The sequence below is a fragment of the Corvus kubaryi genome, unplaced genomic scaffold, assembly GCF_017639235.1.
Source record: "Corvus kubaryi isolate FWS band 111438036 unplaced genomic scaffold, C.kubaryi_AGA036_p1.0 split1-131, whole genome shotgun sequence".
Classification (NCBI taxonomy): domain Eukaryota; kingdom Metazoa; phylum Chordata; class Aves; order Passeriformes; family Corvidae; genus Corvus; species Corvus kubaryi.
The window spans coordinates 7776500-7802943 of record NW_024582073.1 but is presented as its reverse complement, the minus strand read 5'-3'; the positions used below and the strand labels follow the sequence as shown (position 1 = coordinate 7802943).

Genomic DNA, 26444 nt, shown 5'->3' with positions numbered 1-26444 from the left:
TCTGAACCAAGAAACCAGCTGACACCAATTTTGTATCAGCCCATGAATGCCTAGGATAAATGCTCTATTTTAGATTATATGGAATATTTTGCATTACTTTCTTGATTAGTACTGAGCAGATATTTAAAAATAGGACACACATCTATTATGTTAAGGTATGTATTTTTAGTTATTGTCAAAATAAAAGGAAACTTGTTTAAAGTAACTTCCAGACGTGCCTTTCACAATACTATTTTCTGAAGTCCAAGACAGAGGAGGTGTGGCCACAAAAGCCTCACAGAAGTTTTCCTGATGTAGCATTTCTGCATATTAAGCAGCAGCTTACAAATACTCATTGAGCTCTCTGCTCCCACGCCTGATCTGTACAAAAAAACTGAAAAGAGAGACTCAAGACTGGCAGTTGTCCTTTCTGGAGACATTCAATGATGAATTTCTGCCCATTCACTCACAGTATTGACATGAGCTATTAACATCTCTGAAAAGTTTTCTGAGCTGACAAATGTTGGATATACAGGAATTCAAGCAGAATTCATCTTGTCTTCCAGAGAAGGTGTGTATGGTAAAAACCTTGTGTGCATTATATATATATAAAGGGTAATAACAACCCATATCAAAATGATCTCTTTGCCCTTCCATCTGCTCAGGAGTCAGAGACTACCTGTTCAAAAAATCAAAGCCTTTTGATCTTTAGACTATGATCTCTGTACACTGCATTTAACTTTCTTTCTCAAAGAATACAAACAGTGGGATACTTATATCTGATTAAGGTTATAAATTTACAATATGCTTGCAGGTGACAATGACAGAAAACTAAGAAAAATAAGTTAGTATGTTAGTATTATAAGTTAGTATTAGCCCACCTCTGTAAGCTTTCTATAAGCACGAAGTATACATTAATATTTTTTTTTCACATACTTCTAGAGCTATTGCTAATGAGTACATCTGGAAGTCTGATCATGTAAGTAGATATCCAGCCTTTGAAACACAGGATCTTAAGTCTGCCATTTCTAAGCAAAAAAGGATCTTTAGTTTTTCTATACCTTCCTACTTTGTCCTTTTTCTAAACAGGCTACAAACTTGCTGCTACTTAGATAGAAATTTATTTGCTGTAATAACGCAGTAAGGAGAGAAAAAAGAGGAAAATTTAGAAAATGTAAAAATATGGTAAGAAAAATGCATTGTCTACAATGCGTTTTTGGCTCTTTTGGCTACAACTTTTGTACGTAAAAAAATGACTAAAGTATTTCCAGATATTGCAATGTGTAAGGTCACATAAATAAGTATCAAAATCGGAAATATTAGGCTAATGTTTGTATCAGGTTTAACAGAAATAAGGCACTTTCCTCCAGTAAAACTGAACACTTTGTCAGTTTAAGATACTAATTTGAAAATATATTTAAAAAACTATGAAAATTTATAGAGTATCTGTTAACCCCATTAATGCAAAAATACGGATAAAATTTATTTTTATACGGAGACTACGGATAAAATTTATTTTGTGGTCAAGATTTGCAAAAATTAAATATTTTTTCCGCATTTTTAACCCAAAGTTTCAGTAAGAATACAAAGTTTGAATCCATTATAAATGTAATTACTAGATACATATTTAATTATAAAAGAGGCAGCAGCTGTTGGAAGAAAAGGAAGGGAGGGGAGAGAGGAAATTCAAAAATTTATTTAAAACATATGCTCAAAATTTTAAGGTTGCCATGTGGTCATGAAGATAGTGAAAACTATAACTATACATGCTGTTCTAATCATACCTACCAATAAATGTACATTTTATTACAACACAATCCTCTCATACTACTGTATTTTTCACAAGACTTCACTCCTTAAAATCCCAGGTGAAAAAACTGGGTCAGCTACTTCCAGGAAAGTATCCCTGTTCTTCAGCAGGAGCCTAAGGATGCAGAGTCACCCCACCAGCAAGTGAAAGGTACCCAAGAGGGGGACTAAACCTGCCTGTAAAAGCCCTGGGCACAGCTCTGCCCTGCAGTGCAACAGAAACCTTCGAAAGGGCTTCTGAGAACCTGACCGTCACTGACTCCAGCGCAAAGAGCTTCAGCACAAACATCTCTGGGTAAATTTAAGACAAACTCGTAACTGGATTCCTTAATTACTGCAGTGATGTTACATGTACAGCATTTTAATAAGCTAGCAGTATTATAAACATATTAGGTATGCATTTTTAAAACAACTGGGTTTTTAAAAGTAAAAAACAATAATTAATATTAATCAGTTTATTAAAAATGTCAAGATTCAGTACTAATAAGTGTTTATTTACAGTTAAAATACTTCTTTAAAATCATATATAACAACCAAAAGCTCAAAATTAAGATTTCACTTTCAAGAAGTAACATTTAATGTACTGTAAAATTACCTCGATAATATAAAGGACTATATTCTTGTAGAAACAATACAAGATGCATTTAGCTACTCTGTTATAATTCCAGGCTCCATGAACCAACAGCAAGTTCTTCAAATACTTGAACTGCAAAAAATGAAAAATGAACAAACATACAATTAAAACATACATACACCAATATAAATCATATTTTAAAATATTTTATTGTAGTATTTTGCAGTGTAATGACTGACCTGAGCAATTGAGTAGTCTGAAGAATTAGCAGCCTGCAGACCTTCATTCCCACTAATACCAACACCAACATGCGCTGTTTGTATCATACTAACATCATTTGCTCCATCACCAATCGCTAGAGTTACTACCTTAACTTGTTTTTTAACCATTTCTACAACTTCAGATTTTTGAAGAGGTGATACCCTAAGGGATAAAACAAAGAGGCAAGTTTAATACAGGACTTTCATATGTATGTACTTTTAAAGCATACTGTATATTCTGTGAAAAGGTAATAAACCCAGGTCAATTAACATACCGGTCTTGTTATTGCCCTTCAAGGGTATACACTAAAAGTGCATTCACAGCAAAATGCATAGAAAACTTGGATTTGTTGAAGCAAGATGTTAACAGGACTGGAGAAACAAAGGGCCCCTAAACCACAGCAATGGAAGGAACCCCAAATGCTGCCCCTACCAGTAGCAACTTACAACAAGTGCAGACTTTGGCATGGTTTATTGTTATGCTGTTTATTTTCCTCTCTGTTTAAATACTTACTTTATACAGAAACAAGAAGAGATAGATTTAAAAGCAAACAGTCACAAATAGAATGGACTGCCACTATGTTACCACAGCCTACACTGAGAAATTAGAGGAAGTAACTTTGCACATGGAGTCTTGTTCCTCTACTTAGTTTATCTGCTGGTAACTTTTACCTTGTTCTTTTCAGGACTGTTCAATTACCTGTCATTAAGAGAATGTCTGTTCACAGTTGACGGGACAAATTATTCCAGGGGTGACAGCTCAGCTGACTGAAAATATATCAGTTTTGCCTACATCTACCATTGTATGTGTCACACATGTACCTCCCATTTTGTTTTGTAAAAGTTCTACTCTTCAAGTTGAAATTCAGTCCTTGTAGTATTTGAGACATGGTAACTAAAAACAGTATACAGGAATTATTTGCTAGGACTGCTGTGTTTCACAGGGTGGGGAAATAAGGAGCAAGCCTTAAGCAGCGTGGCAATCTGTGTTTGTGAATTCTGGCACTGGAGTCAAGGATCTAACTGCACCCCTCTTGCCTCACGGTACAAACAGAAACCAGATGAAAAGCAAAAAGCCCTGTGAGTCTGTCTCCCAAACTACCACCATTCACCGCTTACTACAAAGAGAGCAATTCTGGTACCGACGCATGACTCCAGTGTGAAGATGGATATATAGTATCACTGAAAACTGGAGCAAAACCAGGTATTTATAATTAATTTCCTACAAGTCTTCTATATGCTCACTCAATGCAATAAACCTCCTGGTTTTTTATTATAAATTTCCGGAACGTGGCAATTTGGGTTGTGAATGACAAAATTTCAGGGTTAAAGCTTATATGCAGGGATGTTCATAACCTGGACTTAAATATCCAGGTTAAAAATTGAAATAAACATTTCAGAATGTTTACACACAGAAATATACAGGAAATTAAGTTTCAGGAACAAATTTGCAAAGGAAAGCACGAAAGAGCAATTCGTTCCAAATAATTGCTGCTGACTGAGACACTGCGGAGCAACAGGGCCTGTGGAGTTTGTGAGTACATTTCCCACCTGAACCAAGACTGCTGGTATAGCACTGACAAGCTCAGTGACAAAAAGAACCAGACCACTAGGCACCACAAATTCTGCTGTATTGTAGCATCTGTGTAATGCTGGGGTTGCTCCTGCAAGCTGAGGCTCCCAAAGGGAACATTCTCAAAGTACGTGAAGGCCTCATGATACTTGAGAATATTACACTGTTATATTATTGAGATTACTGACAGGCAAGGTTTTTTAAAGAATTATAGTTCAAAGAATTCAATCAAATCCAGTAACCGACTAGCAAAAAATACTGTCCTATTTATATTAACTGATTTTTAAGATCACAAAACCAGTGCTAATGAGGGCAATAGTAAAAACAAGTCACCTAAAAGGAAACACAGTGTTTCTTTGACTAAACACATTAGTCAAACTATTTTTCAGTAGATGTCATAATAAAATGTTCATGCCTGCCCCGTGATTTCTGGCATTACAGCCAAGAGTGGATGATTTGCCAGTCCTGACACTGGACAGACTGACATTACAGGTTACAATGCACTGCTCTCTATTTGGACCAAACTTTTGATCCTTAATTTGAGAGGAAAAGTTTTCTTTTCCCACTGGTCACATAAATTTCCTCATTACACTTCTTCCTGCTCCCCCCTACAAAAACAGAAACAGAACAAAACTGCCATCTCTTTTAAAATAAACATAAAAGAGATGTTAAATTCTTCACATTCCACTCTAAGTTTTTACAGTTAAAGAACTCTAAAGCACCAATTATTTTCTCTCCATTAAGCACTAATAACAATGCTTGGCCATCACTTTGTCCCGCTATCTGCAAACTGTACCATAGCTACAAAAAGCACAACCAACAAGAAATTACGTGACTGCTGAAGCTAATGGCCATACCAGCTACCTTCCATTCTGTCTGAATAAGAATGAAATTAGAAAATAACTTTAGAAACCAAAACAATCAGAGACAGCATAACTCCTTCACATGACACACAAGCTATGAACTTTCAAAATGGAAACCAAATTTTTTCTTGGAATTGACATCTGAGGCTTGTGACTAATTAAATTGTGTTCATTGAAAAAGTAAATGCAGCAGAGTGGGAAAAAAGTTCATAAAACCCCCAAATCTCTAACATCACACTGCTATTAACCATTCCCGTCATTAACAAATCCAAGTTACAAAGATTTGTGAAAAGCTAGTAAGGATAAAAATAGAAACAATGTTTGAAAAATTTTGATGAATATGTCCTTTAGCAATGCAAATTTCACCAAACTAACATAATTTTCAATGAAAGGAAAGCCTTTTCCCACTAAAGTAAAGGCTATTTGTAAGACAGCTAAAGTTGTTCATTATTATTCTGAAACACAGTTTAAAACTGCAGCAGAAAACCAAGGTTTTCTAGACATGCTTTTTATGTCCTGATACCCACATTTATTCATATAACACTCAGGAAAAAATAACTTTTGTCTAAACCAGTAAACTATAGTAACAATCAGAATTCTTAGTAGTTAAAATATACAACATCCCTGAACCTTGGAGTACTTAAAAGCTGAAAGAGGATTCTATGCTGAGGAAGTCAACTTACTAAGTGTTAGACAGGACTGTTTTAAAATGTATTTAAAAAAATAAAGGAATAAAAATAATACAGCCTTCAAACTGAAGGTAGCTATGTAATCACATTATTCAGTGGCCAGCACAACACATGCTATTGGACTTCTGAAAAAGCTGTGTGGGATGACTACAGCCTTGTGGAAAACCTGGGATGAAAATTTCTGGGCAACACCCCTTTTGAAAAATTCTGTGGTCCACCTATATGAAAAAAAATCTTCCTATGATCTTTTGGTACATGTTTTATTTGAACTCTGCTGTTGAGAATTGTATTAAAACTTGCTACTGCCAGCTTCTACAGAAGATTCCTGACCTGAGTACTTATTTTTAATTTTTTAAACTTTTCATGAATAGTGCCTTAATTCCTTTTTAGACAATGTTATAGGGGCAACTGGAAGATGGCACTCTCATTGCCTCAAGTTCATGGTGAAGCCAGTAAAAAATATTTTTCATTCATTTTGCTCACTCTTAGCTGTACATTTTCACTCCAGAATAACCCATTTAACATTCTTCTTGCATATATTACTCTGAATCCAATATAGAGTTGGAATTCAGTTTGCTAAAGTCTTTAAGCCAAACATCTGCTTGGAATTAATAACATACAGAATTTTTTTTGAAAAGAAGCATCTACTGAATATTTTTCAGCTTCATCTGGGTTACAACTAGTCTTAAGGCGAATCCATTGGTAACAAATGCTTCTGCACAAGCGAATGCAGTCTGCAAACTTAAAAGAAAGTGATGTAATTTGTACTTTTAAAACCAAGGAGAGCTTAAGATGTTTACTGCCTTTATACAGATGAAGAAAGAGCTTACATTTTTTGTTTAGTCTGGATTATATATGTATATATATACACATATATAAATAAATTTTTAAAAAGTTATTTACCTTAATTAAAAATTACCATTTAAAAATTTTTATTTTCAAGCTCATAAACAAGGAAATGAAGTTTTTGTTACTAACGACAAAGCATTTAACATAAACAAATATTTTGGCAGAATTTTGACTTTTGGGAAACATGGGATATTTAAAATATTTACATTAAAACAGTGAGTATTACGATCAAGCATTTTAGTTTTAAACCTGTAGCCAATTTTTAAGCAACCACAAAATATGTCAGACATATATCTAGATATGCATTGAAGCCAGCTAACCTAAGTCTATTATGGAAGTGTAAAATGAAGAAATGGCAGAAAGAATGCTACTAGAACAGAAACTTTCATTTTGTACTTTGTTGTTTCATCACAAAACTGCCAAAGACAGCTTTATGTACACAACTCCCCTCAATGTTTCCACAGTTCAACAGAAACAGCAAAATTATCTCTTCAAATGGCATAAAACACATTTTGTAATCAAGGAAAGAGAAGAAAAAGAAACATAGCTTTGGAAGATCAGTTCTACATGCATCTCCTTGTTACTGTACTGAGCAAAACTCAACCTAGTAGAACAAGCACAAAACTCCAACTTATCTGTCAGAAAGACTACTGCCATTAGGAAAGTGTTTATACACTGTGTTTATACACAGTATAAATTGTTCATCAGTGTTAAGATCTCAGTCTAAAAGACAGTAAAACCTTAGTTTGAAATTCAAACTGTTTCAGGCTGAAGCATGGCTACAAAGCTTAACCACAAAAACATTAATTAAGAAATCTCTTGGTAGCATGACTTTGCTTTTCAAAAAGGATGGAAAGACTGCAAACCCAGTGATTACTTGGATACTGTAATAATACTTCCTTTGCTGTGTCCTTCTGCAAAGGCAGAAAAATAGTTCCATTTTGAACAGATTTTTCAGATGAATCTGATTTATTTTAATGGAACAATGGAAGTTTATAGCTCTAATAGTTGATATTTACAGAAAAGGAAAAAAGGCTTAACTGCATAAAAGAACTCCATAATAATCAGGCATAATAATGATTAAAAAAGGAATTTCCACCAACTTCAGGTAATAAAAAGCACCCAGAGTAGTACCTTTAACATTTTTGTGCACTTCTTATACAGTGTAATCCACAGCTTACAGAAAAGTAGACTGTGGAGAAAGATCTACAAACGGCTCCAGATATGCTAAAACCTGTAGTTAACTGTAATATCAATTCAAGGTCAAGACTAGTGTCTCAACCTTGTTGAGATTACTCTCAATGGATTAAAAATTATTTTTCTGGAAATATGCAATCTGAGTGACTTTGACAGGTACACTCTGTTACGGACTGCTCTACAGTGATATTTCACTTGAATGACTGTATTTCATAACTTCAGTTTCTTAATTTTTATATGTCAATAAAAACAGCATAGAGAGAGAATAATGTAAACCTTACCTGCAACAAATAACAGCTTTACATGACAAAGCCAAATCCAGGAAATACTGTCTTACTCCAAATGTCAAAGCATACTTCAGAGATTTACCATCGATAATGAGAGCAAAATCATTTTCCTTCCTTAAAGCATCACCAAGAGTACTGCAATGATGGCTGAGTGTCTCTCTTGTTCCCTGTTGCACAAAAAAATGGTGTCCATTATTTTTAATTCTTAATATTCTTAAATCCAAAATTTTCAGTGTGATCAGAAACACTGGAATTTTGGTTTTTGAGGAAATTGCCTTTTTTGATCCTGCTATCAAATATTATAAAGTGAAAAGAATATTAGCAATAGTTGCACTATTGAAACACAGTAGAAATGTTGTGTAGGATTGCTCTTGCATTCTGCCAAAAAAAAAAAAATCATATTTTAACATAATTTAACAATTTTAACATCGAGTACATGTTATACAAAAGAAATTATTTTGTATTTTTCTATTGCTAATGACAGTTTGAATCATACCTACACCAGCCACTATTTTGTGATCCAGTACTGAGAACTCCAGCTTAGTAGACAATATATTCATCTGTATTTATGCAGCAGCCTGCTTTGGGAAGCTCACTGACATCTAGTTAGCTACAGTCCAGCTCTACCATGGAGTGTCATGAAGGAGAAAAAATATTGCTTGTTGCATTTCTTTCTTTCTGAATGACCTTTATAGAGCTGGGTAAAAACTGTAAAACCAGCACCTGTAGCTGCTGTTCGACAGCAGCTGAACATGAGCCAGCTGTGCCCAGGTGGCCAGGAAGGCCAACGGCATCCCGGCCTGTATCAGCAATAGTGTGGCCAGCAGGACCAGGGCAGTGATTCTCCCCCTGTACCCGGCATTGGTGAGGCCACACCTCCAAATCCTGTGTCCAGTTCTGGCCTCTCAGTACAAGAAGGACATTGAGATGCCAGTTCATGTCCAGAGAAGGGCAACGGAGCTGGGGAAGAGTCTGGAGCAGAAGAGGGAGCTAGGATTGTGTAGCGTGGAGAAAAGGAGGCTCAGGGAGGACCTTACTGCTCTCTACAGCTGTGTGAAAGGAGGGTGTAGTGAGATGGGGGTCAGTCTTGTCTTCCAGGCAGCCAGTGATAGGACAAGAGGACATAGCTTCAAGTTGTGCCAGGAGAGGTTTAGATTGGATATTATGAAAAACTTACTCACTGAAAGGGTGCTCAGGCATTGGAACAGGCTGCCCAGGGTAGTGGTGGAGTCACCACCCATGGAAGTATTCAAAACGCTTGGGGATATTGTTTAGTGGTGAACTCTTCTGTTTAAACTGGCCTTAATTTTTCATCAGAAGCAGAATGCCATCAGGTAGCTCCAAGAATACTACATATTAAAACAAAAAAACCCCCTACCCAGGACAAAACAAAACCCCAATTATAAAACTGTCATATTTAAAATTCCTTTGTGGGCACACTCCCTATGCTGAAATCACATGCCTCAAATTAAAAGCAGCATAAAAATGTCCCTTATTCAGGTGACAACATTTCCATGAAATATTTTTCAGTGAAACTGAATGGTAATCAAACTATTTTGTAGTTCCAGTTTAAATTCACAATTAAAAGAATAAGGCTATGTTATGACTTCTGTCTATGATTAACAATACTATAGTGAAATTTAGCAGTCCATTAGGTTAATATGAAGGCAAAGAAAATCCAGTGCTTTTTTATTACAACTATAAGAACTGACTAACAAAACCCACATTTTGTTTGTGAAGCTAAGCAGATGTTCACGGGCTAGAGCCCCAAACAACACTGCAAAAAGTTGAGACATCGAAATGCTTTCAGTTCTATACCAGCTAATGCCTACTGGGGAGAGGAGAGGTGGGTGGGGTTGAGGTCTTTGTCTTTTAATTTCGTAAATAAGGGTGTTTGTTTATACAAAAGAGGATCTTTTATTTTAGCATATTTTTTGTAAGCTCAGTTCACAGAGCTGGGATATAGTCTGAACAAATAGATTTTTTTATTCTAACTTCCTCTGTCTTGCACGCTTAAGTCATAACAATGACCATATTGATGAGGTATTTGTTTTATTAAATCTTTTTTTTTTACATGTCTTAGAGACAGGGGACTCTGCCCGTCCATAAAGGGATTTTAGGAGAAGCCACTGGTATTCAGTGGACATGTACTATTATTTTAACAGCAAGGGGAAGAAGCAACCACTTAATGCCACTGTTCTCAGTGCAATGTTTTAGTGTTTTTCAGAAGAGTATGCAGACCAAGAAAAGCCAACCTCCCTAACTCCAATGACCCTATCAACATCTTTATATAGTCAATAGGCTATACCTTAGAGACAAGGAGGAGAGGACTGCCACAGAGCAACTCTTCTCAAAGATCCCAAATACACAAGTGCCACTACACTGGGATTACTTTCTTCACGGCTGCTCAGTTCCACCTGAGTTGAGGAAACTGCACTGCCCAGCAGCCCTCATGGGTGCACAGGTACCAGTACAAGAGACAGACCTATGCCACTCAAAAGCCAAAGTTTCATTCTGTGTGAACTCCTTAGCAAACATTCCAGTTAAGTATTAAGAGTCTCTTGCCAACTGCTACTGGTAGGCAGAAAGGAAAGAGGAACTGATCAACCTTTGCAGCTGCACTGACTCAGCATTCTGCAATCACAGCACTCCATCCCTCTCTCCATTTCCTGAGACCTGATCCACTCCTCTATTAGAAATTTCAAGGTAATTTTTGACTCAACCAGTCACACTAGAAATAGAGACTGACATGTCATTCCAACCACACTAGCAAGCAAACACACAAGATATACACAAGGACACAAGAAAGACGTTCATCAAACAGTAAAATGCACACACCATCAAATGAGGCAGAAACTTTGTAAACAGTCTCTTGTTAAAATACTTGCACAGAGCTAGTTTACTCTTATGCTTTGAACTGTCTCTCAGACTATGTTCACCGGCTGCTGAAAAAACCCTTTTTATATGTAATCACCAAAACTAGATTTGCAAGTGACCAGTTTTGCATATACAAATTCAGCTGCCATAAGATATTTGCATCTCCGTGTACTCTGTACTTCGGGCATGTAAGGAAAGGATCTCTCAACCTCTATACAATCTAGACACTCCAGTCTGAAACAGGGAGTACAGTGCAGCTATCATTTCAGCTACTACCTTTCAATCTTAAACTATATTTACATAAATTTACTACAAAAAGATATTGCTTGATAGATATTTATTGAACTTTTGAATCATCACACGAGAAGTGGTTCATTTGTAATGCTTGTTTAATGTGAAGCTCCTGGCTTTGTGCCTGCATGGATAAAATCTACTACATGGAATTTTTTGCTCACAGTTGTGAAGTTCCTTTGTGTAGTAGCTACACTGTGATTTCAGAAGGTGTAGACTGTTTTCCAGTTATTCAGTAACATTCTGTCACAAAGACCATACAGTCTTCTAAGCATGGAATACTAAAATTAAGAAAGCAACTCCCCAAAACAAACATGAACAACATGAACAAACATGAACAACATCCCCCCAAACTACAGTTTTGACAGAATTTTCTATGTTTGTCCAAACAAACAGACACTCCAAACAAACAGACACTCCAACTTATTTTTTACACCATCTCCACCATGATGTCTGGATATTTTAAGCAGTAAAACAATGTTTTACTCTGAAGATTTTACTTACATCAAGAGAGCCTTCATTTATAACAATTAGTCCCATGTTCTTTCTCAAAAGTTTACAAGAGTGACCTGTTAGAAAAGATTTTGTTTTCAAAAATCTGTTCCACAAAATCCATTACAACATAACAAGGCTTTTTTTTTTCCTGTAAGAGAACTACAGACAAAATTAAAAATAAGATTTCCCTTGCTGAAATCAATGATAAAAAAAAAATTCAACTGCATTTTAAACAGGTACATACAGGTACTAAGTCAGAACAGTTAGAATTTCCCTTGCTGCAACTTGCAACTGTTCTACCTTATTCGGGAGTGTTTTAAAGAGTGTTACAGAAAACAATAGATCTCCCTGAGCCTTGTAATTTTTAGAACGCAACTTGCATTTCACTCAAAACTTGCATATATATATGTTTCCAGTATTTTCTTTTATTCTTTGTATTGAACAGGATGCATGTTGTCCTAACAAGGTAGGCTGCCTAGTCAAAAACATGTATCACCATTCTTAATAAAGTAGAAATATTGGCATTATGTGTACCGCCTCAAACCTGAAGGTACTAAGAAAAATGACCTTAGATCAACTGTATCATGTGCATATGGAAAGTTCTTTAAGATTAGAAACAATACCACCCAATAAAAAGGATCCATATGACTAAAGTAAGGCTTTATTTAGGGCATGTATGCACACTACAGCAGAAAGTGCAGATATGGTCACATGCAAAGAATATTAAATCTTAAAAGCAGCTTTCATGTATAACTATTTAAAAATACAGATTTATCATTGTTGAAATTAAGTCTTTTTTTCCCATCTTTCATAATAAAAGAATAAAAATAAACCTCTATTAAAAGGTTATAATACTTTAGTTCACCTTTCTTAGAAAGAAGGAAAAACAGAGAAGGGAAACTAAGAATACTTACATTCTCTTAATATTATTCTCTCTCACTGTCAAAAGCCAATGTATTCTTTCTAATTCATTTCATATGCTATAAAAAAGAACAATTGCCTATTTTTCTGCCTCTTCTCTACCATAACTTTTTCTTGCTCTTAGTATTTTAACAGAGGCAGAATCCACCATTCCCTACCCTCCACCTATCAGTGACTAAAAAATAAGTTCACATTCAAATTTTGAAGTGACATATAATATTATTATTTTTTACAAGACAACTTCCCATTCTGAAAGAAATTTACTCCACCAACTGCTATTATTTCTAAACGTGTAACAAAGCCATCAAATAAACGCAAATATAATACCAATATTAATGGCAGTCTCTTGTTTGTCCCCAGTAAGTATCCAAATTTTTATGTCTGCTTTCATGAGTGTTTCTATGGTTTCAGGCACTTTGTCTTGCAGTTTATCTTCAATTGCTGTTGCTCCAAGCAGCTGAAGATTCTGTGAACATAAAATATTTTGTACACATAGGTTTTTTTTTGGTTTAAATTCAATTTCAATCTTCCATTTATTTTATTTAACTCTCTGTATTTACATCAAGATTAATGAAATCTAAACTCATTAATCGGATAAAGAACTTCCAGTTTATTCCTATGAGCTTTAACTTAAATATCTGTGTGGCTTGACAAAACTACCCAGTGTGACCACCCAAACTTCAACCAATTATTCACAAGCTCAGTAGCTTGTTCAGCAACAGCTACCTTTTCCTGAGGAGTACCTCTCTGATTTGAAGGCTTCAGGAGTACTATTACCATGCCTTCTCTCTTTTAATGATTTCTCTTCACTTTGTAAAAAAAAAATCCAAAACTCCTGTCAATTCATCTTAGTACTTCATGTCTGATTTTAACTTCCTATGGAACAAATCTACACAGATTTTGTGAATACAGCCATTTTTATATTTCCTATTTCTATACCTTTAAAACTAGCTAAATGTTAAAGACACCATTATAAATCTAATAGTGTGCAATCCTGGTAGCAGCATGGCCTGCACAGCACATCCTGAGGAAGTACTTGTGCAGCTAATACAAAAATTTGTAAAGGTAGCGGGGTTGTCACGGCATTAAAAAGTTACACAGTTTCAAGACTGTTTTGTCACATCTAGATAAACTGCTCAGCAATGTTCACTAGTGACTGAAGCTATATACCCTCATCCCTCTTTTTCATGAATTAAACACCACAGGTTCTTGAGGCTCTGAATTTTATGCAGTTTCATCAATCTAATCTCTTTTATACTTTCCAAGGAAAAGAATCCCCAAATAAGCCCCTCAAAACTGAAGTACCAAAACTTCAAATATTATTGGTCTCATGCACTCCTTTTTCTTACAAATTTAATAGTCATGGGACCTTTTTTGTTTAGGCAGTGAAGTCTTAAACACATTGGCTACTCCAGAAGCGTGGCTACTCTAGAAGCAGTGTTGCTAGAAAGGCTCTGCTCCTGTGACACTGTATCTGGGTATAAGCTCACTTTGGAGGCCCTCAGTAAAAGAGAGGTTGACAAAGTGGAGAAATTCCAACAGAGGGACACAAAAATAGCTTAGGGCCCAGAGCACGCTATATTAAGAGTACCTGAAGAAGTAGGATGAGTTTAACATGGGAAAAAAATAAGACTAAGGGAGGGATTCCTTCTGCTAACTGAAGCTTGCAGAGCAGCCATCCTTCTCCAAAATGCGTGGTGCACAGTGAAAGAGCAAGAGGCAACAGTCACATTCTGCAGCAATAAAAAATTTAATTCAGAAAAAGAGACTAAGTTGCGCATCAAAAAAAATTACCTGCTGCAGCTGGGAAAACTCCCTCCTTGTAGATATTCAAAACTTCAGCAAAGTGTTGGGGAAGCAAAACTAGAGTAGGGATCTGTGTCTAGATGACCTCCAAAAGTCCCTTCCTAACTTGACTACTCCACTGTTCCAAGATCATTATATAATGAAGCAGATGTTGTTTATCTGTTTTACACTTTTTCACACACTAGAAGAACTCTGAAAAAAATCTTTCCAGTAGGTTCCACCCATAATCGACACTTTCCAGCAAGGTAGCTACTTGTAGCAAAAACTTTAGTCAGATTAATTGTACATTAATTTTGATTATCTAAACTGCAAGGACTACATGACACCACTGTCAGTATATTTCCAGAATTTTTTTTTCTGTCTAAGCGCTATTCCTCAATAGTGATTCACTCTTCATGGTATAGAAAATAAGGACAATCATTAAGAACCCACTCTTCTGCTCATCCCTCTGCCCACCCCCATCCTCCCCCCCACCAACACAAACCCGAGAAAGCTACATCAAGCTACACATACTTTTTCAATTAGTTCATAGCTCTCCTCAAGTTTGAGTACTCTGTTTTGTATAGCTGTAGAAGCACGGTGATAGACATCTAACCATTCTTGATAATCACTTTCTGAAATCTCAGCCACAGCAAAACACAGAGTTCTTAAGCCTAAAGAGAAACCAGATAATGATTCAATATTAGTTAGTCCCTTCCCTGATATGCCTGCAATGAGTAAGTTTTGAAAGCTGAATTTATTCTGTATTTTATGTATGCTTATGCCTGATTTTCAACTTACTGCTGCACATCTTAAAGAACTTTTAAAATATATGTAAATAAAAATGTGTTATAAATAGAAATTTATTCAACAGAATAACAGTTTCAAAAAAGCTGAATGTAATACCCATTATATATTTCAGGGGAAAAAAATAATCAATTTTTATGTAAGATTCAACTTAGTTTAAACTGTAAACAAGACACGAAGCAATCCCAACACTTGCTGAACAAATATGTACATTGAAACATTAAAACTGTAAAACTGGATTGTATTTCTGAGAAAAAAAATTATAAACTTAAATGCTGTTATGCTGGAAAGAAGTAAAATTAAAACATATCAGCATAAGGTTACAGCTGCCCTCTTCACCCCTCCTCAATATTCTTAGGAAATTCTAGTTTGAAGTTTATCATCTAGAAGCCAACTTTGAGTCCCCTCATTTAATTTTCCCGTCTCACGTATTTTTTCAGCTCTCCAAATTCTTAAAATAAAATCATTATGTACCATTTGGCAATTTTACTTAACAACATTTGAGCTGGTTGTTATTATTAACAGATTTTTTCCTTCATCAGAAATCTGAATTAAGCATTACAGCAAGAATTTGAGACTGTGTGATTATAAGAAATACCTATTTTTTGACAACACACATTTACATTCAATTTAAGTAGCTAGGTGTGAATTTTCTAACAGCTCATTTTCACATATTACCAGATTTCTAGAGAATGAAGTTGACCTAACTCTTTACATACTAGCCACAATTTGCAGGCTGATGGATTTAGAAGGGGTGCAGGCAGGACTAATGTAGTTACCCTTTGGTCACTTGCCCACTCTGCTCTAGGAGATGAGCAGCACCATAACCAGGGATGGCTGAATGTAATCTTTATTTGTTCACAGCTTTCTGGAGCATACAGCTCAGCACCAGCGGCAATTTTGAAATTTTAAGACGTTGGGCATGAAATAACACAAGTGTCTTAGATGTAGGAGTAATTTAGTTTAGATAAAAACCATGTGTAATCCTAGTACCCTGACAACTAAACAGCATTAGGAAGACAGTGTCTCACCATCTAGACTTAAAAGAATAAACTCAAGGCTGACAACTCAACAGATTTTTTTTCTCTGCATAGTAAGGGTATGCTAACAAGGTGCAAAGCAATGAATACAGGTAAAGGGGAGGAAAGGAACATATGTCTGACTAACAGTGATACTATTTCCACAATGCTTTCAACGTATTTTCTGCAGACCATAAAATGAAGAAAAGAAATCCAAGCGTATGGAATGTCAGCAAATGGTTTTTTCAACATATTTACTTTCTCTTTTAAAATCAGTGCCTAATTATTTTTTCCTGTTTTTAATATGATTCTTTTCATTGTGATTTAAAAGAATCTTCCAAATAAAATGTGGAAAACAAAATATCATTAAGCCTGGTTCTTAACAGACTGGAACAACACAGGAAAATTACACATGATTTTTCTATTTATCCAAGCAGGCATTAACACTCAAGCTTAATAAATGCTTATATATAAATGCCAGCCATGCTAACCACTTCATTTTTGAACAACACACCAAGAGCAGGCAGCAAATGCCAAGGACATACTGTCCTGCCACATGAAACGATACTCGTGAGAAACTTTGCAACATTATTGGCTGCATAAATACTAATTTTTTAATCGATTCCAGAGATATGTAATTTTTTTAATAAGACTGAATTTTATGCTTTTTAAAAGGTTAGAAATTCACTCTTCTGAACAGTAGATCTTTTCATATGTTGAAAAGAAGGATACAAAAAGCACCTGAACAAACCTCTTAATCCTATCATATCTACAGTGGTTCAAAAACAGGTGGAATTTTTCACTTTTTATGTTGATTCATTTACTGCAACCTGACTGCTAAGGAGTTGTATTACTGATTTAATAAGAACAGTAATTAAGAACTGGATTGAAATTTTCTTACAGGACAGCACATAGTGATCTAATTTTGTCTTTTCTGTAACCAAATATATACCTTATGACCCAAACTAACTTCACACCTAAGTAACTTTTTCTTGATTTATTCTGGTTAAGCCTTTCTAGAACCCTAGAGTGTATCTGAGGCTTTGGGCTGTACCAATTTGTTTGGGTACAGTTCTGCTTTCAACTTCATTGTATAACTTATTCTAACTTTATTACTTTAAGAGTCTTTAAGACTAACCAAATGTTTCCAGCAGAGATCTTGATATGAAAAACTAACAAAAGAAACAGATCTGTGACTTGCTTCTGCTGTCACTGATAGAACTAAGAGACTGAAGCTGCTTAATACAGTAGTCAAAACTCTAAATTCCATGATAAACCAAAAGACAAAAACTGCAGGACTCATATGTAAGACAGAAAAATGACCTTTTCATGACAGCAAGAAAGATCTGGCCAGAGATCAGTTAACAAAACGTAAGGATTTTTTTAGAAGGAAAATATTTTACCAAAGTTTGCTTTCCAATGTAAGTTTATTTCTTAAGACATATTAAAGATAATGTTGATGTTTCAGTAGCAGTGTATTTGAAAAATGAAGACGTAAAAACTCTGCAGTTCAGATTCCCTTAACTCTTCAAATTTTGCTTTCAACTACTCTCTATCAACTCACTGATAAATTGAAACACTACGATACTGCAGACTACAACAATATAATCCTTTCCTGAGATACTAAGGGGGTACAGCATTGAACATCTAGGAACTGTGCAGAAACCTTTCTACCATCTGCTTTTCTGCTCACATCTGTACTGTGAAATCCACTGTAAATAAATGACTAACTGGCTGCTTGTGTCAATCATCTTAATTTCAGAGTCTTTGCAATTTTATTTACTATTCCTACTTCACAAACCCTCACAGAGAGGTTCCCTAGCTTTTGCAGCTGTTTTGTAAAAGTGATTGATAAAACTGCAGACACCAAAACACACCATATGGATGCTGGCAATCCCCCTTACTGGGACTGGTGACAGAAACAATACAGCTAAAAGCTACCTTAAAAGCACGACACTAATAATTTCCAACCATCTTTACTTTGGCTACTTCTTCCTGTGTGCCATCCCTACAGCATTCACTGGGTATGGGACATGAAAGAGACCATGAGAAATGAGATCTTCACAGAAAAAATGTGCCATGTGTTTGCTCTCTCGAAAAATATGTTTTGGTTAAAAGATTCCACTGTGTACTCTGTGGGTGTGTTGGGTTGTTTTTCAGGGTTTTTTAAGCATGAAGTTATTAATGAAACTTCTCAGGAAGATTTTTCTTAAGGAGACATGGCTCAAACATAATTTTCAAACTTAACATGAGTAAACCACCACTGTAACACAAAATTGAGAAGCTGGAAAGTTGAGCAGTAACTGAATTTTGTATTTATTTTTATATTGAGTAATACCACCCACCTTCTGTAGCAAACTGCTCTAGATGTTTTAAGGTGATTTCTTTGTATTTTGAACTTTCGGCAAGACGGTCATAAATTACAGTATCCTACAAAACAAATAAAATTAGCTCAGAACACTTTAATAGAAAAATTATTTCTTTTTTAGGTACACAATACAAATCATGTAGGAAAATGGCAGAAAAATAGAACTGTATTATTTAAGCATCAAAAATTAGACATAATTTTATTCCAGAAGTTAAAAAAGGATATTCTAATCCTCAGATTTTCTAAACTTATAAATTCTGCTATAATGCAGCTTTTTCTTCTACATTTTTTGATGCTATTTCCCCTTATTTTGAAAAGTTCCAAAATGCTGTCTTCCTCTTTTAATATTACGCCCACAAAATAAAATTAGTTCTTCATAACTGCCATTTTCAGTTTTTTTGTAGCCAGCTTAATATACAGAATATTAACAACAGTTTCTTTTCTTCACTTGAGATGATAAAAAATGGACATTTATATTCAACAAACTTCCTTTCTTAAACCATTCTGGAACTGGATTTCATCATCTTCCCCCTCAAACTTGACCTGACATACAAACCAAGAACTAAAGAGCAACTCTGCTATTCCCATAAGCATTATGATAAGGATACCTTTCCACAGGTCCTGCTTTTGGGAAAAAATACTTCTGTGTAATATCAATGGTTAGTTAAAATTCCACTCTAGTCACTTATGCTAGATTACTATCTCTACCTAGTGATCCATGCTCAGCTACTCCAGCAAGTAATTAATACATTCATCTACATGTTCATCCATTTTCCTGGAGTACAGAAGGAAGCAATTAATAGGAAGTATAAAGGTATTAGTCCAGTACAAAGAATAGGATGAACAGGTCCATCGTATCTTCATAGGCACTTAGTAAAAAAAGACATTAACTGGTCCATCACACTGAACAGCTACACAGCAAAACAATGTAAATTGAAAGAGGTACATCGACATTCCTTTCCCCACATTTTCAATGTTTTGACTGCAGTTATAACAATCTTTTACTTTTGTATTTGTATTGGTAGCATGTATTCTTTGTTACAGGGAAAACAGAATAAAACTCACAGCTCCTTTGCAGTAGAGTCTTAACTTTCCTGATGGTGTGCGAACTATCACTGACATTCTCTTCCTAGTGCTGAAAGAGAAATAAATGCTCTATATAAGGTAGTTCATCAATACAAGCATTTACCAATATTTTACCTAGTAATATCAATATATATCTTATATTACACACAGGATAAAAAGTCAGCGCTCTCTATTCTGAATGATGTTCTCAGCTGACTGGGATGGAAACAGTTTTACTGCCTAACAATTAAAAGGAATGCTATTTTCCTAGGCATACTTCTGTAGGCCTTTTTCCCATCAAAATGATTTTGAGAATTTTCACCTTCATCTGAATACTGTCTACTGATGACAAAAAAGCATCATAAAGAACAAAGCACTTATCATCAATATCATAAAGAGGTAGTGTATCATGGACTGTTTCAGTTTTTCCTTCCTTCCCAGTCAGCCAGAGTCACTCGTACACTGTACTGTGCTGTAATCCTATTACTGTCATCCCAGAGTTTCATTTATCATGCAAACTTTGCAGTATGCTAAGAACTGGAAAGGGGCTGGACTAATTTTAACTACTCTCTGGATCTCAGTTGTTAATAAAATCCAAGTTATTTTTTATTTTTGTCCTCATAACTGAGGTAGAAACTGGAGAAAGCATGGAGAAGACTGTCACAGCCTGTTTTCTGTCTTCTTCTCTTTGAGGTTCACCAAAAAGCATTCTTTAGGTGCAAGATCATGTCCTGTCAAGATGTGTATTTTTATCATAAGTCTTTCAAATTTCAACTTTAGAAATAAATCTACAGAAACCATTCAGAGAACAAAACATTTCTCATACAACAGTCCACACTAAAACAGAGATGGAAATAAATGGTCCTTTAACAATTTTGGTTTCTGTTGGAACTGGATCCCATTTATATATTCATTCATCAAAGAGTATGAATGGTTCCTGAACTTTCAGACTGCCATGGAAATTCCTGTAAATGGAATGTGCACATAGGTGAAGGAAAGAATTTTATGATTACTGATGAAGTAACAGGCTGAAGAGTATCTTCAGGAAAACATTTTCTAATTCCACCTGCGTGTGCACTTTGCTTCAAGTAAAAATTTCTCAACAGCAATATTAAATTACACTGTTACCATGAATATTGCACAAAAGAGCATACAAAGCTATTAACTACTGCAAATGCTTTTCCATTTCACCTCTAATCCAAAAAACCTCAGGTAAGTAGAATTCCAAAAAACTTTAGACAGTGTCCAGTTGGGGATCTACTTAGACAACACTGGAGAAATTAAGATCATCTAAACTACAGTTAAGCTGCCTAAAATAAAAGAAAGTCGCAGATTCACATTGATCCCTGCCAAGACAATATAGCCTACTCAAATTCATTACACTTGCCTGAATGTTCAGTTCAGAAATTGTGGAGGAATTACAGCAGGTTAGAGGGTTGTATAAACAATAATTTGATATATTTGCCCTTGCCAGGTAAAGACTGAGCAATACCAGAAGATTGCAACCTTGAAGTCCTGCATAGAGCATCATATTATTTTACTGAAGGTGTATCAAAGAATAACCAGTGTTTTCCCATAGCATTCTGAAACTTTAGCTAGACAGACAGATACTGAATCTTGACTGACATACATTTAGTAAAGCTGCAATAAAGCTAATGACCAAGAGTTATTGTCAAGGACTCTTTAGTTTTATAAGCCTTTTTACAGCAGTGACAGTTTTATTTCCTTTCCTGGTGAACTACAGTAAGCCACTAAATTGCACTACTACAAATAACTGTCAGTGTGAGACCACTGTTTTTTTCTGTTTCTTCACTGTAGACGTGATGTGAGCAGCCATAAAGATGACCTGGTTATAATGGGAAAAAACAGAAGATGTTTGCTGAAATAGTGACAGAGAAAATGCCTGCAAGCCTAGAAATTGGAGACATCCTGAGATACCATCAATCTGCCCAAAACAAGAAACTATAACCAGAACTTTTTGTCTGGAAAAGGGAGAAAATACCAGGAGAATGTAGGAATTGACAAAAATCTGGAAAAATAAAAATTGGTCTGGGAGAAAAGAACACACCATCATCTACTGGCTGTCCCAAGGGAAATACAAGAATTAGCAGCATCTACCAACTGCTGAATGTAGTGGTGTCCTGCATCCCCTTTTGTCTGCGCCCCACATGAATGACTTACTTGTACCCAGCATGGAGCCTCTTTAAGAGCCAGCTCCACGCAAATCATCCTCAGGATGTGTTTGTATACATTCCTTTACTAACAGTAATTTTTAGTAATCTGTAATAAAAAAAGAAAGTAGAAAAAAGCGCCCCCGTGTCCTTGTGTGCTATGGAATCCTGCAAACCCTGTTGTCATCTCTATGTACCTGCAGGCTGGGTAACCCTTTGGGCTGTTACAAAGAGGCAGAATACCTGGTAATTCCCATGGAGTTGCAATGGGATTATAAATAGGCAGAAGCATCTTAAAGTGACAGAAATACCTCTCTCAGTCACAAGATTTGCAGCTTTCAGAAGTAGATCTTCATAGGTCCAGTAACTCTAAAATCTGACATTTAGGATGAAACAACCACAGAAAACAAACACTGCTACAGAGGTTTTGGTACCTCCTCTGTCAGCCAGTCACTGTTTTTTTACTTTTAGAAGTATCAGGTCTTCAGTCACAAAATCAGTGTATTCTGGAGCTCTTTGAATGATTGTGAGGAGGTAAGGCCTCAAATGCTCTGGGATGACTTCTGTCTGCCCACTACAACAGCTAAGACAACATGGATTACTCATGAAAGCGATCACACAGGAGAGACTAGTCAAGGTATGAATTACAGGTAAATACATTGGCATTGTAAATCCAAAATATAGGAATTCAGACAAGAAGCTTTAAACTGTAACTATCACAGATGGTTTCTCCTAGGCTATGGAAGTATGCCCCAGGGACATAAATGAAAATCAGTCATTAAATCAGTACATCGACATACTCCAGATATTGACATATTATTACTACATATGTACTCAATACTTGCCAGTGAAATTAATGCTGGTGCTAAAAATGCAATTTATTCCTCTAGGAAAACAAGCAGATACAAATCAAAACCTCATTCAGTAGCACAGCTAGCAATGACATGTTGATTCAAGGACCAACGTGCAATTTGTGCACTGATAGTGGACGTTGCTTATACGTAATGACACAAGGAATCACAAACTCAAAATCTTACTCATTTTCACAACTAGCCCAGGTGAAAAGACAGTGCACATAGTCAAACATAAGACGTTCTACGCTTCTGCATCTTTGACACAGCGCCTTGCTTTTCCCTGCCCTGCAAACACATACCCTAGGAGTTGGTTTGGGCTGCCAAGAGACAGCTGCAGTTTTTCTATTTGTTACAGCACTAGGTGACAGAATACAAGAACAGGCACAACAACACTGCACAATTCCTTCCCTAACAGTACAGGAAGCCCTGAACAGCAGAGAATCTGAACAACTCTTTACTTTCTAGAACTAAAGGTACCATAAGCAGTTGTGGCATCTGAGCAGACTATCTACTGGAGGCAACATAGACTCAGCACAAGTTTTTAAAACACTATTTGCTAATTTTAAGAATTATCAGTATGGTATTTTCAGCATGCTTTCAGTATGCTCACCTGCCAATTAGATTGACAACTACTTCCTTGCTATGAACAAAGTATAATTACTATGTTCCATAAGTCTACTTCTCTTTTCACAGGCACAAGTGTAATCACGGAAAAAACAGAATACCAGAAGTGGCAAGCCTACCAGGTACTCCTACAAGTTTTACTTCTGTAATGTGCTTCTCCGGAAGACTATCCTATCAAATGTTGACACTGTTGCACTCTACTTGCAGAAGAGTAGTAATCTAGCCTGTACTGGAAAGCGGCAATGAATTAATTTGCATTTTTTCTGGGAAAAACTTGGAACACCTGCAAACTCTTAACAGTTTATTCAAAACAGATTACTTCTCGGAAGCGACATGCTCCTACCCATGCAAATGGTGTTGTTTTGGAGCCAAAATTTCTCTTGCTGTGGAACACGGGTGACCTCTAGTGCTTCCAACAAGTCAATTCAAAGCACAGCTAAATATTGCAGAATAGGAAAAAAAAGTCTATAAAAACTGAATACTTAATAAAGTTCTGTGATCAGTATCCACCAAAAAACCTCCGAAGATTAAGATTTATAAGCAATTCTCCCATCTCCACAAAATATCACTGTTTAAATTACAATTTTAGACTGACACAGAAATTCAAAAAAAAAAAATCTGTGAAATCAAGACAAAGCTGAAAACCAGCAACAAAGTAACAATCCTTCACTGTTACTCCAGAAACGAAGTATGAACTTCCACAGAAGTCAAATTAATAGCAATGCACTTTGCAGTACATAGTTGCTAACTTTCAAGAAAAGAAAATGCAAGCAATGCCTGCAAAAAAAAATGAAACCATGACATAAATCTAAAAAATTCACGTATGTCCTCTACATTATATAAAAAGAACATTAATTGCAAACAGACACTAAAAGACATTCATAACCATAAAAACTACTTTCTGTTGCATCTTTCATTACGTTTCATATTATTATTGCTATTACTATAACTAGAGGCAACTACTCTGATTTCACCCAACTCATACATCTTCAGTTTGTCTCTCCAGGATTGCACTGGATTGTTTTATTTTTTCATTTTTTTGGTTCTTTAGCTAAGCTCAAGGGAAATATAATAGGACAGGAAGGAAAACAACAATCACTTTCCACAGGCACAATTAGGAGTAATCATTTTAAGAAAAAAAGGAACTTCCTCTACATGCAAATCCCTTCCTTACCCTTTGCCAAAGTAAGCAATGGACCTACACAAGCATTTATAACACAGACAGCAAACACCGATAAAATATAAACAGCTCTACATAAGAATTGAAACTGCATTCATATTTCTTATGGGTACATTTGTAACTCCAAGAACTTTAACACAAAATTTTTACTGAAAGCAAAATACGTGATAAACTCATATTCCAAGTAAACCAACTGGTCAATGCTGTAGTGATGCTGCTCAGAACATAATGAGTTTCAGTCTAGAGTATTTAAACAAGCCATAGTTATACAAATGTATTTAAGGTCAAATGCAAAATTTAATTTTATCAGTCATGATAAATACACTCGCTTTTTAATAAATCATATGGTGCCAGGGCTTTCAGAAATACGTTTAGAAGTTTGAGTACTTTCCTATATTACTTTTCACAGATTTTTTTAAAGTTTTGAGATCAAAGGTTTTCTTAATCTTTGAGCAAAGGCAAAAGTGAAAAATATTAGTCACAATGTAGACAACAAGAAAAAAAAAAACCTCCAAAATTTTTTTACAATAAACCAGGTGTAATTTTAATTTTAATCATGTACTCTGCTTTGTATATAGTGTGTTTACATATTACACAGACGAAAGCTACACAACCTGCATACTTTGTCTGTAAAAATATAAAAAAGGCAAACATTTTTATTCATGAGAGAAGTTTCTAAGTATTTCCACAAAAAGACACCATGTAAAAAGTTACCTTGTAAATTCCAGGACATTTAGCAGTTCATATCTCTCTTCCTGTCCCAGCTGAAGAATAAAAAAAGAATAAATAAAAAAAGAGTAAGAATTAAAAGAAAAATCTCAAGCAAAAGAACCAAACCGAACCAAACATGTCAATACAAATGTACCATAATGCGAAGCAAATACAGTAAATTATAATGTTACTCCAATGTACTTACAGACTCAATGATTACTGAGTCAGGTGTCCTTCCAGTGAATACAAAACGAAGATGCCTGGCTGCTCTGACCAATGCTCCTTCATCTGCAGCAAGTTAAATAGTTATTTTACAAATGTACCAGAAAACGGTTAGTTTACCCCATGATTGAATCAACACAGTCCAGGCTTTTCTACTTCTCATTTCCTTTTTCCTTTATGGATTTTAAGATTAGATGTGGTGCTGGAAAGAACTCTTTGTTCTCCTGTTAAAACTGATGAAATGAGTTTACAGTTCAGAGAAAATAAGCCCTGAAAGGAACACTCTCAGCTCAGCAATGCGAGCACCCTCTGCGAAGCACCTAGGTTAGCACCTTCCTCAGTAGGGCACTGGACAAAGCACATTGCTTTTGGTTTAAGTTCTGGTTTGTACAAGAAGAGTTAGAAGTCATTCCTGTAAATAATAGGTTTCTTCATTGTCTACATTCAGGAAACCAGCAACCACATCTCCAAAAGTCATCAGTTCTCTCCAAGTGGCTCCAGGACGTCAGAATGGAATTTGCTTGCAATGCCCAGTAAAACACTGCCATGACTTAGTTAACTTTATTTATGGCCCTACCTCTGCCCTCATCTCTCAGCTGTTGAAGGACAGGATTCAGAGAGGTAGGCACCTAGAAGCCGGGGCAGTCAGGGAAGAACCTCTCCACCTTGGGTAATTTTTACCATCATAACTTGTAACACATTAGCTCAGCAGAGCTGAACATATTTTAATCATTCTGCCTTGCTTCATCATTTGCTGAATTCGAAAATTGTCTATGAACCACAATAAGCTTGAAACAGACCTTTTGCATTATAATGTTTTGTCAATCTCTAACAGAATTTAACACAATTTCTATCCTATTAAAAACATTTATGTTTTGATTACAGTCTCTGTTCTAAATCAGTATAATGGTTACCAAGTACAGAATAGGTTCATAGGCAAGAACATCAATTTGTCTCCTGATTGATTTTTATTT

At 35.6% G+C, this 26444-nt stretch overlaps 1 protein-coding gene and 1 long non-coding RNA gene across 6 annotated transcripts in view; one reads left to right on the top strand and one right to left on the bottom strand.

Annotated features, from left to right (window-relative positions):
* The window catches only part of ATP8A1 (ATPase phospholipid transporting 8A1), a 105955-nt gene that overhangs the window by 36517 nt on the left and 42994 nt on the right, over positions 1-26444 (bottom strand). For all 5 annotated transcript variants that reach the window (XM_042053005.1, XM_042053006.1, XM_042053004.1 and 2 more), the window contains 10 exons: positions 25454-25536; positions 25252-25301; positions 19709-19778; positions 18621-18705; positions 14984-15123; positions 12992-13130; positions 11753-11817; positions 8075-8247; positions 2602-2785; positions 2384-2494 (listed from right to left, as the gene is read on the bottom strand). In XM_042053005.1, coding sequence (XP_041908939.1) covers positions 2384-2494; positions 2602-2785; positions 8075-8247; positions 11753-11817; positions 12992-13130; positions 14984-15123; positions 18621-18705; positions 19709-19778; positions 25252-25301; positions 25454-25536 — 1100 coding nt within the window. The remainder of the gene's footprint in view (positions 1-2383; positions 2495-2601; positions 2786-8074; positions 8248-11752; positions 11818-12991; positions 13131-14983; positions 15124-18620; positions 18706-19708; positions 19779-25251; positions 25302-25453; positions 25537-26444) is intronic.
* LOC121676474 lies at positions 1854-21997 on the top strand. The gene is made up of 3 exons (XR_006020487.1): positions 1854-2083; positions 3677-3826; positions 21527-21997. It is a non-coding gene; the product is annotated as an uncharacterized LOC121676474 (long non-coding RNA).